The sequence below is a fragment of the Elgaria multicarinata genome, chromosome 7 (assembly GCF_023053635.1).
Source record: "Elgaria multicarinata webbii isolate HBS135686 ecotype San Diego chromosome 7, rElgMul1.1.pri, whole genome shotgun sequence".
Classification (NCBI taxonomy): Eukaryota; Metazoa; Chordata; class Lepidosauria; order Squamata; family Anguidae; genus Elgaria; species Elgaria multicarinata.
This window is the reverse complement of record NC_086177.1, coordinates 97801602-97816583: the sequence shown is the minus strand read 5'-3', so window position 1 is coordinate 97816583 and position 14982 is coordinate 97801602. Positions and strand designations below refer to the sequence as shown.

Below are 14982 nucleotides of genomic sequence, written 5' to 3'. Positions count from 1 at the left end.
AATTCCTACTTTGCCTCGGTCTTCTCCCAAAAGCGGATCTATGACCCCCCTGGAAAAAGTGAAGCAGAAGTTGAGGGGGCAGGATTGCAGTTTGAGATTGATAAACAAATGGTCAAAGAACACCTAATTTCCTTGAATGAGTTCAAATCCCCAGGGCCCGATGAACTGCATCCAAGAGTAATGAAGGAGCTAGCGGAAGAACTCTCAGAACCTTTGTCTATTATCTTTGCAAAATCATGGAAGACGGGTGAGGTGCCGGACGACTTGAGGAGGGCTAACGTTGTCCCTATCTTCAAAAAGGGCAAAAAGGAGGAACCTGGGAACTACAGACCAGTCAGCCTGACATCCATCCCTGGGAAAATTCTGGAGCAGATTATAAAGAAGTCAATCTGTAAACACCTTGAAATCAATGCAGTGATTACTAGAAGCCAACATGGATTTGTCAGGAACAAATCCTGTCAGACTAATTTGATCTCATTTTTTGATAGGATAACCTCCCTTGTGGACTGTGGGAATGCTGTGGATGTCATATATCTTGACTTCAGCAAAGCTTTTGACAAAGTACCACATGACATTCTGATTAACAAACTAGCTAAAAGTGGGCTAGATGGAACAACTATTAGGTGGATCCACAGTTGGCTACAGAATCGGACTCAAAGAGTACTTATCAATGGAACCTTCTCAAACTGGGGAGAGGCAACGAGTGGGGTGCCGCAGGGCTCAGTCCTGGGCCCAGTGCTCTTCAACATTTTTATTAATGATTTGGACGAGGAGGTGCAGGGAACGCTGATCAAATTTGCAGATGACACCAAATTGGGTGGGATAGCTAATACCCTGGAAGACAGAAACAAACTTCAAAGTGATCTTGATAGGCTGGAGTGCTGGGCTGAAAACAACAGAATGAAATTTAATAGGGATAAATGCCAAGTTCTACATTTAGGGAATAGAAACCAAATGCACAGTTACAAGATGGGGGACACTTGGCTCAGCAATACGACAAATGAGAAAGATCTTGGAATTGTTGTAGATCACAAGCTGAATATGAGCCAACAGTGCGATATGGCTGCAAGAAAGGCAAATGCTATTTTGGGCTGCATTAATAGAAGTATAGCTTCCAAATCACGTGAGGTACTGGTTCCTCTCTATTCGGCCCTGGTTAGGCCTCATCTAGAGTATTGCGTCCAGTTCTGGGCTCCACAATTCAAGAAGGACGCAGACAAGCTGGAGCGTGTTCAGAAGAGGGCAACGAGGATGATCAGAGGTCTAGAAACAAAGCCCTATGAAGAGAGACTGAAAGAACTGGGCATGTTTAGCCTGGAGAAGAGAAGATTGAGGGGAGACATGATAGCACTCTTCAAATACGTAAAAGGTTGTCACACAGAGGAGGGCCAGGATCTCTTCTCGATTCTCCCAGAGTGCAGGACACGGAATAACGGGCTCAAGTTAAAGGAATCCAGATTCCGGCTGGACATCAGGAAAAAATTCCTGACTGTTAGAGCAGTGCGACAGTGGAATCAGCTACCTAGGGAGGTTGTGGGCTCTCCCACACTAGAGGCATTCAAGAGGCAGCTGGACAACCATCTGTCAGGGATGCTTTAGGGTGGATTCCTGCATTGAGCAGGGGGTTGGACTCGATGGCCTTGTAGGCCCCTTCCAACTCTGCTATTCTATGATTCTATGATTCAAAGCATGCTGGGAAATGTAGTCGGCTGAGGTATCCTCCAGCCTTTGCTTCTGCAGCTGCTCCCCAACTATGTTGAAAAAAATAAGTCCTGGATGTCAGGGAAACCCCTTTTTCAAGTCCTAATTTTGAACTTTTGTCAAGTGTATGCTAAAAACAAAGCATTTAATTTATTTAAAATTATTTTATGTCACCTTTAAGGGTAGAAACCTCTCAAAGGCAGAACCCTCTCAAAGTGGCATATCATCCCTTAGCTTGTAGAGCTTAGCTTTGCTTAGTTGAAAATGGAAATCAGCAATAATAAGATTCAGTCTGCAATCCTATGTTTACTACTTGGAAATACAACACATTGATTTTAATGGGGTTTCAATTGGGCTTACTCCTAAGTAAGCCTTGTATGAGGATTGTATTGTACATATTCCATTGGAAATAGGTACTGAAGATCAGTAAATAGAGCATCATCATGGAAATAAAAATAATGTTCTCTTTCCCCCACCCCCCACCTCTGTGTATGCAACCCTAAGCATGTTAATTTAGAAGCAAGTCTCACTGAGTTCCATGCGATTTACTCCCAAGAAAGTCTGCACAGGATTGCAGTCTGAAAAGAACCGAGTTCCGATGTGAAGAAAAGTTTTAGTGGATTTCTCTGCATTTTTAAGTGTGCACCGTGTTATGAGTATTTGGCAAAATATTAATAATAACAATGATAACAACACTTGTAACTGGCTAAATGAGTTAATAGTTACACCTCTGCTTTTTTTTAAGTTTTAAATAGTCTGTATTCCCCCATTCCATAACCAACATTTTTTTCAAAAACAAATCTCAAACTTATTGAGACTGTGTAGCAATAACAAACAACAATCTTCTGAGGATGTACTATCGGCATTTTTATCACCATGAGTTTCTACAACCTGTACCCAGTCTAATATTCAGACTAGTATCCTTGTCTAGTATTCAGGATCAAGTGGAAAGAGTTCCCAGATAACACACCAATGAGAGGAAAGCTATTTACATTGAAGATATATTTAATCTAAATAAAAGATACCATGAACGTACTATTCTAATGCTTCAGTTGCCGCCCAGCAGATGAGGGACAATATCTCCCCACCCCCACCTCTCTCAGAAGCATTAGAAACTGCCATAACGCGTGACAAAATGTTGGCTAGCATGGACACATGCCCAGAAACTTTTCCTTGGATGACTTTACAGGTAAGTGTTGCCTCTACATAGGATATGGACTGCTGCCTGTATTCCCTACCATCCCACAATCTTCACCACTTTTAACAACAGCTTGAGGTGTATCGTTCACCAGGTAAAGCTTTTACACAACATGAAGATAAAAGTCAGCTGCTTATATCTACATATCCAGCTACTGTTAGGCACAGCTGCAAGGACTGATTGAAAAGTTGGCAACCCTATTTCACTGCGGGCCCTATTTTCTATCCGGTTTTCATTTTAGTCTTTCCATACACCTTGTAATTTAGCTCCAGGCTAACCAAGGTAGAAAGCTATCTAAACATTCCCCTACCACAAAATCAAACAGAAGTCAACATTCAGCTTGAAGCAGTTTAGGGGTGGGGGGAACACATCCAACAAAGACTTACCTGTTATGAAATTTTATTCTTTTCTTAATGGCAACGCTTTTGAACATTGTTTGAATTTACTAGCTTCTCTAGAGTTATAGTGTAAATACTGTCAAATTAAATGCAAAATTAAGATAAATTTGGTTTACATCAGTTTACTCGCTGGATGTTTTCTCTGTTACTCACTCAGGCAGTGATTCAAAGCCAATGCTTGGACACAAGCCAGCTTCTTCTCTCTTTGTAAAATCTGTTCTCCGTGGAAATGTGGAAGAGATCTAACAAACTCTTGAAATAAGCCTGTGTTGATGTGGGGGGAGGGAAGAAGAGACAAGAGACTATCTTAAAAATCATGAAGTGATCTAATTATATTACATTCTGAATTCTAACAATCTGAATGACGTAAGTGGGGAAAGATCCGGGCTCAAAAACCAACAAGAAAACATCACAAGAACTAAACAACCAGCAGTCACAGAGTTCAGGGCTGGGTATATTCTGTATGTTTGAGGGTTCACCTTTTAAAATACAGAATAGGATATCTGAAGCCCAATCTGGCAATTCAGGGCAACTCAATCTTTCACAGAATCGGATCTGGAAATGATCCCTTTCCTCCAACGGTTGGACAATCCAGACCCCACAACAGATCAACAAAGCAATTCAGAATACAACATGCCACAAGAACGGATCAAGTCCATTCCCAAAGAGGCACCTGCCGAACTACCAGCTCAAATAAGTCAGCTAAACAGAAGACAAAGAAAAAGGCCGTCAGTCAGTCTGACTTGTGGAAAACATTACTTCTGCTTTCCCAACCACAGCAACAAACCAGGATTCCAAATTCCCCAATGATCCAGGACGGAACTGCGGTCAAGAGATGTCTTTTTAACTATTAATCAACCCGATATGCAGGTGATGTGATTTACATGGTACAGCACTCCAAACAAAACAAATGACCATTAGTAGCGCAGCCACTTTATACAATTTTATAGCTTTAATTTTTTTAAAATTCTAAAAAAAAATATTAAATTTTTATAGCTTTAATTTTTTAAAACATATACATATATAAACTGATTTTAAAACGTGAAACGTTACAGCATAAAATACCAGCTTCAGTCACAAACAAGAGTATGCTACAATGCCACTTATAAACTGAGCCAGAGAGCATGCCCAACCTCAATGAGGAAACATGGATTAACAACCAACGCTTGTACAACAACAACAGTTTATTGCGGTCAATAGACCATTCCAGCAGATAAAAATTTTACATACAGCAAACTGAACATACCATTAACTATTAACTATTAAAAGTCAGGCGATCACAGAAGATCTAAAAGAAATGGCCAGGTTCAAAAACTTGGCCACTTGCTCAGTGGTTGATTTGTCTATATTACAAAGTAAAAGAGACGTTAAGAATTCAGTTGGGTGACCAGGATAAAATTGTAAAATAGGGTTTAGAAGATCATTTCTAGCCCCTAGATAAAATCTGCAAAACAGTAAAACATGAGATACAGTTTCCACTTCACTATTGTTGCAGGGGCAGCATCTGTTGAGCACTGGAATTTTATTAAATCTGCCCTCCAAAAGTTTGGAGGGAAGAACATTAAGTCTGGCTAATGAGAATGCTCTCCTGTATTTAGGAATAGACAACCAGCGTAGATAAGGCATCCCATCTTTACAAAAGGAGGCTGGTAGTCCTAGGGACAGGGGGGAGCATGGGCCCCGTGCAGCACTCTGAAGGACTTGCATATCTATATCAAGCAGTCTCTGTTTCACTACTGATTTGGCACTAGCTAAATCCCTTGATAGTAGCTTTTGGGGGGATAGGCCTACTGACTTGATTTTACTAGTCATGGCCTTTGCCCAAGGGGATTCAAAATGGTCTAACAGAATCTTAGATACTAGAGAATTAGATGGAGGTGCCATGTTACAGCGAAGCCAAAAATGGATAACATGAATCCAGGCCAGGCAATTAACAGAATTCAGACCGACTTCTAGTTTAAGAGCAGCTCCAGAAACACACTTGGGAACACCAAATAACATTCTAAGAAAAGAAGACTGAATACCCTCAAGGGAGGATTTAAAGCATGGGAACCAAATTGGAGCCCCATATAAAATCTGAGGGATGATTTTGGCTTTGAAAACCTGGACAGCTGCCGGAATGAATTGCCCGCCCCTTGTAAAAAAGAAGCGAGTAATTGCACCTAGGTGTCGTTCAGCTTTAGTCTTAGAGAGTTTTCCCTGTTCTTTCCAAGAGATGGTTTCATGGAACCATATACCCAAGTATTTATAGGAGCCCACTTGCTCAATCGTGGAGTTCTCCATGGCCCAAGAAAATCTAACCTTGCGAACCAACGCTTGTATTCAACAGCCAATCAAGCTGCATTAATAAACATCATGGCTTGTTTCATCTCATCCTTTACTCTGATATCAGGTTTCAACTTATCAATAAAACATTGCCTCCATCTTTCTCCTTTGGAGGCTCCATTCCAGTGATAGCACAGAGATCGTCACTAACGTCACTCTATCAGCATGTTTCTCCCTCATATAAAGGGATCAAGGTCTGGCACGCATTCCATTACGCTGAATATCAGCCAAGTGCTCTTTATATCCTTTTAGAAGAGGTCTTCCAGTTTCACCAATGTAAAAAGAGTTACATTCCAAACACTCGATTTTATAAATAGCCCTCTTAACTGTACTTAACTGTACTCTTACTGTCCACACAGATAGGGTATTCCTGCCTCCAGCATTTGTTGTCACACAGCCGAGACTTCGCAAGACGTTGTTTCAATGTTATCGGGCAGTACAGACATCATTTTTTTAGAATTTTAAAATGTTTAAATCTATAAAAAATTGTACACAGGGTTGTGCTACTTGCGGACAATTGTTTCATTTTTAACTATTATACCGTTTTTATTTAGCTGCTTATTCAATTATTACTATTATTCAATAATATATTTATTATTCAATAATATACCTATGTATATTATACACGCAGCATAAAAAAATTAGTTTTTCCCCAAATTGGGGATAAATTTGAACAGGATGCTTATTAGCAAAACTTCCAAACTGGTCCCTGCCCATGTTTTATTGTTTTCAAAGGAGGCAGAGGAATTATGTTCTCTATGTGATGACCTGTATGCAAAACAAAGAAAAAAACCACCGAACTGCCAAGTCTACCAAGGCCTCTGTGATGTTCCAGAATGGGGACCCGTTTTACTGGAAAACATAATGGCAGAAAACAACACTAACCTCTGCAATTATAGCAGGGTTTGTCTTCAACAGTGAATCCCAGACTTATCTCAATCAGTGACAAGACACTCATGAGAACAAGTCTCTACTTGGGATTTCATACCCTGATCGAAGGAGCTAAGAGGCAAGGCTGATCATGAACTGCGTTTCTTTACTCACAGACTTGATTAGCTTTCAAAAGTCTCATTTAAAATGATTTAAAAGGTTAGTAGTTAAAACTCCAGATACTGAAGGTTTAAATGTTAAATTAAAAAAGAAATCACTCAGTCAATGTCTTCATCTACTTGGAACAAAAACCACACAAACTTCCCGTCATTTTATTTCACTTCCATAGACTTACCTGCTTCTGTCTCTCCTGTCTTTGTGTTCAATTTTCCAATTGTTTCTGCAAGAGTGACTGAGCCATTGATCTGGCCGGCTGAATAGATCAATGTTGCTTTACATCCTCCACAGCCATTGCCTTGTACTAAGAAATAATAGTTGCAAGTTTCTCCTTTCAGCTCAACTTCTGGAACTAATGAGAACAGAAGTTGCATGACCAATAATTCAGAGGCCTTACTGACATTAAAAGCTATTCATATACATTAAAATCTAGATTAAATCTGAATAAATTCTAGATTTAGAGTAGCCAGGATTCCTGTGTTTTTAATAGTGAGGAATGACAATTCTACCTATAACTAAAAAACACCACACATTTCTTTATACGTTTAGAATAAGCCTCATCTACTATTTAGATTAATACATTTTGTAGGTCATCCTGGTGTATGAATTCTTATTTGCATAAGGAATTTCGTAATTCAATACCCAATAAAATTTAACAAGTGAAAGTTTCCAAACTTTTCTTCACAGCCCCAGCAGAAGAGGTACCATGGAATGCTATGCTCATTCATGTCCTGCTAAACCAGTTTAGTGTGATGTCCAAGGTGGGATGATCTCTTCGTTACTTTACTATGTAATATGGTGAACTTTACTCACCACTGATGTCTTTGGGTTTCCGAGCTATATATTCCTTCCATTTTTTTGTACTCAGCTGGCTCGGTAAAGGAATCAACATGCCACTTACACTGCAAGGCAGTACAAATAAAGCTCCTATCTGTAGGAAAAGCACATACATACATACACATTACCATTATATATCAAGATCCTAGAACAAAAATTTATAAAGGATCGGGTATTCACTTGATTCATCAAGCAGTCAGGTTAAAACAGGAAGGGTGTGAAGAGAGGTGCTCTCAGCAGCTGCCCCAAAATTATGGAATTCTCTCCCGTTGCAAGTTTGCCAACGGTCAAGCCTGAGCACCTTTCAGAAGTATTGTTAAGATCTAGCTGTTTAAAGAGCTCTGGGTTAATTCAGGAAAGAGTAGAGAAACGTCAATGAATTTAATTACATTTTGTCAGTGCCCCAGATCTTTTAGGAGTCCCTTCATTCTGCATTATGGTGTTCAATAAGAAATAGTGCGTTATGGTGTTCATGTGAATAGGCCACTTCCATGAAAAATTATTGGCTACAATAACATTTGCCCCAGCATCAAAGACAAAATCAAGTGAAATGTTTATGGGAACATCCAGCCCAACAAATGTACTTGATTCTTTTTATTATTTATTAATAATACTTCTACACTGCTTAATATAATAAAATCTCCAAGCAGTTCACTAATAAAAAATATTAAAATCACTATTTAAAACACACTATTTCTTATTGCAGCCTGCAATCTCACATCACCATAACTTTAGGGCACATATTCCCTGTGGAAGATCCTGCATTTTTGTGCCACAATTTTCCATCCTTCCCGCCCCTATTTCATTTAGAGTCCCAGACTGATGGCTGGTAATTCAGAAATAATGTGCCTTTGAAGATATGCTGCTAAACTGTGGTTTAGCATTATGTTAACAAGCCTACTGGTGAGCCACGGGCTTATGCACTTCCCCAACTCCTCTGACACAGCTGTGAGTAGATCGGAACTGTTCCTTTCCACTAAGACTAATCGCAGCAGTTACATCCATATTTAGGGGAACTGTGGTTAATTTAAACCTTGTGCCGGAGGTGAGTGGGGTACAAGGTTTAAACTAAACCCTGACCTCACATCCCCCCCTGCATACTGCCTTCCCCTTTCAGAAGTGGAAAAGGAACTATTTCATTCTTGAAAACGAGATCTGGACGAGAGAGGAAGTAAGACGGGCACTGCTCTTTCCTACTTCCTCTCTCACATTGATGTCCTTTTCTGGGCAGAGATCAGCATCTGAGCAAGACCAAAGTGTACTGACCAGAAGGGGAACAGCCCTGTAAAAAATGTTTGAAAGGACAAAATTGCTGCTGTGGCATAAGACATAAAGAAAAATTATGTGGAGGATAAACAAGTAGTGCAATCTGACTGAGGATCTGGGGAGACGGGAAGAGCAATGAATGTCCTGCCCGTTTCTTTCTCTGGGTCTCCGTGTTTCCTCCTTCCCTCTCTCTGGGTTTGGACCACCCCTCCCCGCTGTTCCCCCTCTGTGTAGCTGCAGGAAGCGGGGTCTTAGTGTGGGCTCTCCCACACTAGAGACATTCAAGAGGCAGCTGGATAAGCTTCTGTCAAGTATGCTGTAGGGTGGATTCCTGCATTGAGCAGGGGGTTGGACTAGATGGCCTTGTAGACCCCTTCCAACTCTGCTATTCTATGATTTTATGAAAGAGCTTGCCTTCTATGAAACTGCTGTTCTGTTGTAGCAGAAAACTATGGGTTCAACGGAGAGGTTATGTACTTATTCAGACCCCACTTCTGACTTACATTCAGGTTCTGAAGAAAGTTACTTGTCTCCTACCTCACCAGTCAGCCTTCTGTCAAATTGGTGTTTTGTGACTGGTCCGGCCCACCACAGCAGCAATTTTGTGAATGGGCATCCTTCATGGCAGCCCACAACACTCTCAAAATTCCAAATGGGCCCATGGGCCCAAAAAAGAATGGGATTAAACTATGCTTAGTTTAAACTAGCTAAAATTAAACTATGGATTATTAAGCTAGCTTGTTCACTGAACTTTATCATTATATTCAAACTGGCTCTTTAAACAAGCTATCAAGTAGAACAAAGTGGATTAATATTAATATTTCTCAGACATACTGTGCTGCAAAGCAAACTACTTCAAGAGAAGCCAAAGATCTGGTTATTCTTCTAGGAGGCTCCCGATCCAAACTGTAACTGTTTTATTTCTAATGTTCACCGCTCTGGAATCCATTTTAGATATGGAGCTGTTTATAAATATTGTAAATAAATAAATAATAAATAAATTTTACTTAAAAATAACAATATACCTTTCCATGCAGAGAAGATATCCGATCCCAAAATAGCAACGATTTCTCCTCAACATCAGTTCTTGCCAAGCTCCTACACAGAGAGTTAAGGAGTCACATGAAGTACAGTAATTTAAATTTGTACATGCTACAGTAACATGATGTTAATTCAAATGTGTTTATGCCTTGGAAATTAATATCCATCAAATGTATCTTCTCATACATCCCTAATTTATGGAGTTGGTTAGAGCTTTCAAGAGTACTACATCAGCACACATGGCAGAAATCTACACACTTGCCTCTCAATAAGTAGTATAGAAATTATGTAATTATATAGGTACGCAGTTCTAGCCAGTGTCTAAAGAGTTTGACTCCATTTCACAATCATAAAACTTCATTGCTAATTGCAGATGACGTTTCTATGACCACTCAGACTGCTTTTACATACCAGTTCTGGACTGATATATCCCGTTTCATAGACAGGCTTTTGTTCTGCATTATAAATTATTGCCACTTTGTTACTGTATCTGTAGTATATGAAAATAACCCTGACTGTGATCACATGATCATGGAGATAAGGCACAGTGGCTTGTTTGCTTCCCCGCAGGTACTGGTCACAGGCTGCCTAATTAGCATAATTACTGTTGCTGGGCACAAGCCATGGGTTTCAAGGTTTGTAAACCATCCTAGCCAGCCAGCCAGCCAGCCAGCCTTGCCAGGGTTGAATGTTACGACAACCCATGCCCAGCGAGAGTAATTATGCTCATTAGGCAGCTTGATACCAGCACACAGAGAGAAAGAGAAAATAAGCCATGGTGGCTTATTTTCTCTTCCATGATCATGCGAACCCACCCATAGTTGGAGGGAATATTACTGTCTAAGAGTGAGTGTATTCCTCAATATTGGAGAACTTATTTTAAAAACAGCACAAGTGCTTCCATTCCATTTCAGTATTGTATTATAATTCAATTTTTGCCAATGTATATATACATCAGGCCAGTTCCTTTTTCTCATTAGTGCCAATATTTTAGAAAATTTACTCCCAAGTAAAGATCAGACTGCAAGTGTACAACAAGCAACTGCTTCCATGGTGATGAAAATAATATTAGTGCCAGCTGAATCGTTATTTAAAATGTATGTGACAAAGCAAAATGTAAAAGGGTAGTTATTACCTCTCCAAGCATTTCCTGCTTATGAAATGTCACCAGTGCACACACTCAAAACATTTAAACCAAACAAAATGTATCTTGCAACAAAAGGATACAGCTCAAACTGAAAGTCTGACACTAAAGACGAAGGCAGATGTGACAGCAGCACAATTTGTACAAATTTTAATGCATGACCATAATAATGGAAAACCTGAAAAGAAATTAAATTGAAAAGGTTATTTTGATACTATTTGCAGAATCCAACACACACCATCAATGCTTCTAAACAAGATATAGAACAATGGTTCTATGTCATGGCTGGGATCCAAAACAATGACCTGGTTCGTACATGCATGGGTGGTTAATAAACCACAGTGGCTTATTAACTACCCTCACACATGCTGTGTGCATGCTGTCCGGTTTCACTAATTACCCTCACTGGACGCAGCTTAGTATTATGCGCTAACCCGGCAAAGGTGGGTGGGTGGCTAACAGACCACCCAGAAGCCACGTTCTGTTTGTAGGGTTGCTGGGTTGTTTGTTAACCATCCTAACCTGCCACCCTCGCTGGATTTGCACATAATGACAAGCTCTGACCGGCGAGGGTGATTAGGGAAATGAGCCAGCATGTGACGCTTATTAACACACACACACCCCTGTATGTGAACCAGGCCATAGCCTGCAAACTGGAGATTTCCACTGTCACTTTCACCCTGCATACCTCAAATACCCCCAGCCAGGGAACCCTCTGTAATAGCATACCAGGAAGTGGTTAGGATTACCACTGGAAAAGAAAATTGGCCAAACTGAAGTTCATTTCTTATTCCCAATAGTAATCAAGCTTCAAAAACAAGTAACTGCATTTACCTGCACTCTTACCTTCCTACTCCTGTATTTCCCTTCTTCCCTTTTTTGGTTTCCCCCCACTGCCTATCTTCAATTGCAAGTTTCTTGGGGGCAGGGCCCTGACTATTTTACCTTTGTAACTCTGTAAGACATCCTGGACACTGATAGTGCCTTTACACACAGACACACACACCAACAACATTCTTTCAAAAGTCTCAAACTCCATTTTCAGCAAGCTGTCTTCTAACAGGAGCTTATTTTCAGTTGCCTTTGTGCACTAAGTGACACAAACAGCAGGGGACCTGATACACCTTTTGCCCTGAATTGTTTTTGTCAAGAAGAGATGTGGGTTCTCCCAACTTTTGCTAAGCAGAAGCTTCTGCAAGCCCTAGTTAATGCACAACATCACTCATGTTTCATCCCTTTCTTGCAGATCTGGGAATTCAAGAGAGATTCCAAGTTCCAGCTGGAGTTGAAATTCTCTTCATCTTCTTCTTGCTTTCTTTTTGTTCTCTCTTGGAGAACATGTGGTGGGTCAAAACAAGAGCTATTTTCTGCAGCATAGCTATGACATTGGGAAATGGACTTCTAGAATGCTGCAGCTGTGCAAATGTGAGCCTTTTTTTTTTTACCATAGCAAGATAGCAAAAATGTGCCTCTGTAGCTAAATTTGAAAATCCTTTTTTTCCTTTTCTGTGTCAATGCCATATTTTCCAATTCACTTAAAATAAGCCATCTTGTATTATATTGCTCTTGACTGTAGCTTGATTTAGCAGCTGATGATACCTGAAGAGTAATCAATCCAATTCAATGACAGATCAAACACTTCCTTTACCTCTGGCAAATGGATATTCATATTCTTTGTCTGTTTAGTTTCATCAGCAGCAAAGAAAGTATTATGTAACAAGGTGTTGAGTGGCCTTCCTGATGCAGTGCCTATTATACAGAAATCTGGAAAAGTAATTTCAGATCCGAACTGTGGGGGAAAAATACAACCCAGGAAGTATTAGAAAAGAGTAAATGCAAAAATCTGAAGCAGGAGTTACTTTTATTCCCCCCCCCCTCTTTTTAAGAAGTATTAATTAAGATGAAAAAGCACATTGCAACTAATGGCATAAGAAACAAAATATTACTGGATTTTAAGAAAAAAGAAACACCCTAACTCTAAAAATTATTGGGCACATTTTTAAAGGCAGCATAAGCTTCTTCCTGTGTGTGTGCACTCAAGTACATTGACCCCATCTACATCTTTTTGCACCCTCTCAAAAAACCGAGAAGTAGGTGGCGGACAGGTAAGATTAGAATGCTGCCACTTATTCCTGCTTCCTTCCTTCTTTATGCATGCTACCCACTGCTGTGGGAATAAGAAAGAGGAAAAGAATCTGCTTACTTCACACTTCTCTCTTTCCATTCCTCCAACTCTTTTACTGCAACCACATTCACATGCAGGTTTGGGAGCTATGAACTGCCTTTTTATTGATTTCTCCTTTCTGCAGCAACCACCTACACATTGTTCCAGGGAATCCCCAACCCTTGAACCATTTTTTTAGGGAACAAGAAGCTGCAGGCCAGAGGTGGAATCAGTGAAAACTGCCTCATTCCTTCTTCCAACCGTGGGATTGTTCAGTAAGCGGAACTCCACTGATGGGACACTCCCGCCAACTGAACGTCACTTAGGATTCAGGCCTATGTTTAAAGCAAACGTAAATTCTGTAGTTCACAACGTTCAATCAAAAGTACAAAGGCTTTCCATGTATGAACTCAGTGCAGATTTTTCAGCAGTTAGATAAAGGAAGTACCACTAAAGGAGGTTTTACACTGATACCTTTCGCTCCCAGATCTGAATCTTTCCTCTCCACAATTCTCTTGAATCAATGCTATTTTTTAAGTTTTCAGAAGCCACAATATCAGCAGAAAGATAGTCTGCAATTTTTTGCCAACTACTGTAAGAATAAAAAAAAATACATTGTGAACCTTTCACTTAGTCTTTATAAAAGTCCAATCCTTAAAGCAACATTTACAACGCTAAATACAATCTTCCTCTGATGTTTCAAATATTAGCTATGCACTGCTTACCCTTTTGAAAAGTACTCATATTTTAACACTCCTTCAAATAGTCCTTTTTCATACATAGATCTTAAGATGTATGTAAAAATCATGTGTGTTATACTGGCCTCTATTCTACTGCCAAAACACACTTTAGCTTAGAGATTTATTTTGCCAAAGTTATGTGTTTTTAGCAGACCACTCCTTCTGCCTACTACTCAGGCCCACTGTGACATTAGAGCACATCGTGCATCTCTGCCAGACAACATTCACAACCCAAATGCATTTCATTTATACGATTCAAGTATAAATCTAGGCTGAGAAGAAAACTACCAGAAAAATACAAATATAAAATTCTAAGTAAAAGGTGTCTCTCTTTAACCAACATTTTGAAAGTATGCTACTTTTTGTTAACTCTTGTCATACTAACTTGCATTTTGTTTTTAAAATGTCTGCCAAAATATGTCAATTTTTTAGTTTAGTGGTAAAAATAATTTCCTCCATAAAATGACACAATTGCCCACCCCCAACTCATTTTCCTATTCAAATGATTTAGAGACCAACACTCACGTTTTGCTTTCATTTGCTACAATAGTGATGTTTGCTGCATGCCATTCTCTCAGGTGTTTCAAAGCACCAATGACAGGTAAGCAGTCTTTGAATCTGGGGGCATCTCTTTCTGAAGACTGCAGTATTACATCAACCATTGCTTTTCCTGTAAAAACAATTAACATACATATAAGTACTCAAACACTTACTGTTAGCAAGAAACAGACATGAAGAGTCTGTTAACATGAAGAGTCCTTCTGTTCAGCAGGGATAATGAATGGTTAACTCCGCTCTTCAGTAGAAGGCAGGGCCAAATTAGAAAGACTTTGAATCCCTCCAAGAGAGAAGATCCTCCCGGTAACAGGACTTGACAAAGTGAAAAATATAAAACAAGCATCACAACTTTTCAACATGAGTAAAATTTTTGGAGAAATAAAGGTAGACACAGAGGCTTGGTTCAGACAACACGCTAAACCATGCTGCTTAACCACAAAACGGTTAATAGAATGCATTAAGGTCAATGCATTCCGTTAACCATTTTGAGGTTAAGCAGCATGGTTTAGCATGTTGTCTGAACCAGGCCAGAGGAAAAGAAGGCTTCTAGCAGTGTCCCTGAC

At 39.8% G+C, this 14982-nt stretch overlaps 1 protein-coding gene across 2 annotated transcripts in view; it reads right to left on the bottom strand.

Moving 5' to 3' along the window:
- MTBP (MDM2 binding protein) overlaps positions 1-14982 on the bottom strand; it is a 41201-nt gene that overhangs the window by 17278 nt on the left and 8941 nt on the right. For both annotated transcript variants that reach the window (XM_063131094.1, XM_063131095.1), the window contains 8 exons: positions 14387-14531; positions 13596-13713; positions 12606-12746; positions 11041-11135; positions 9798-9870; positions 7483-7600; positions 6848-7021; positions 3451-3561 (listed from right to left, as the gene is read on the bottom strand). In XM_063131094.1, the coding sequence (XP_062987164.1) occupies positions 3451-3561; positions 6848-7021; positions 7483-7600; positions 9798-9870; positions 11041-11135; positions 12606-12746; positions 13596-13713; positions 14387-14531 (975 nt within the window). The remainder of the gene's footprint in view (positions 1-3450; positions 3562-6847; positions 7022-7482; positions 7601-9797; positions 9871-11040; positions 11136-12605; positions 12747-13595; positions 13714-14386; positions 14532-14982) is intronic.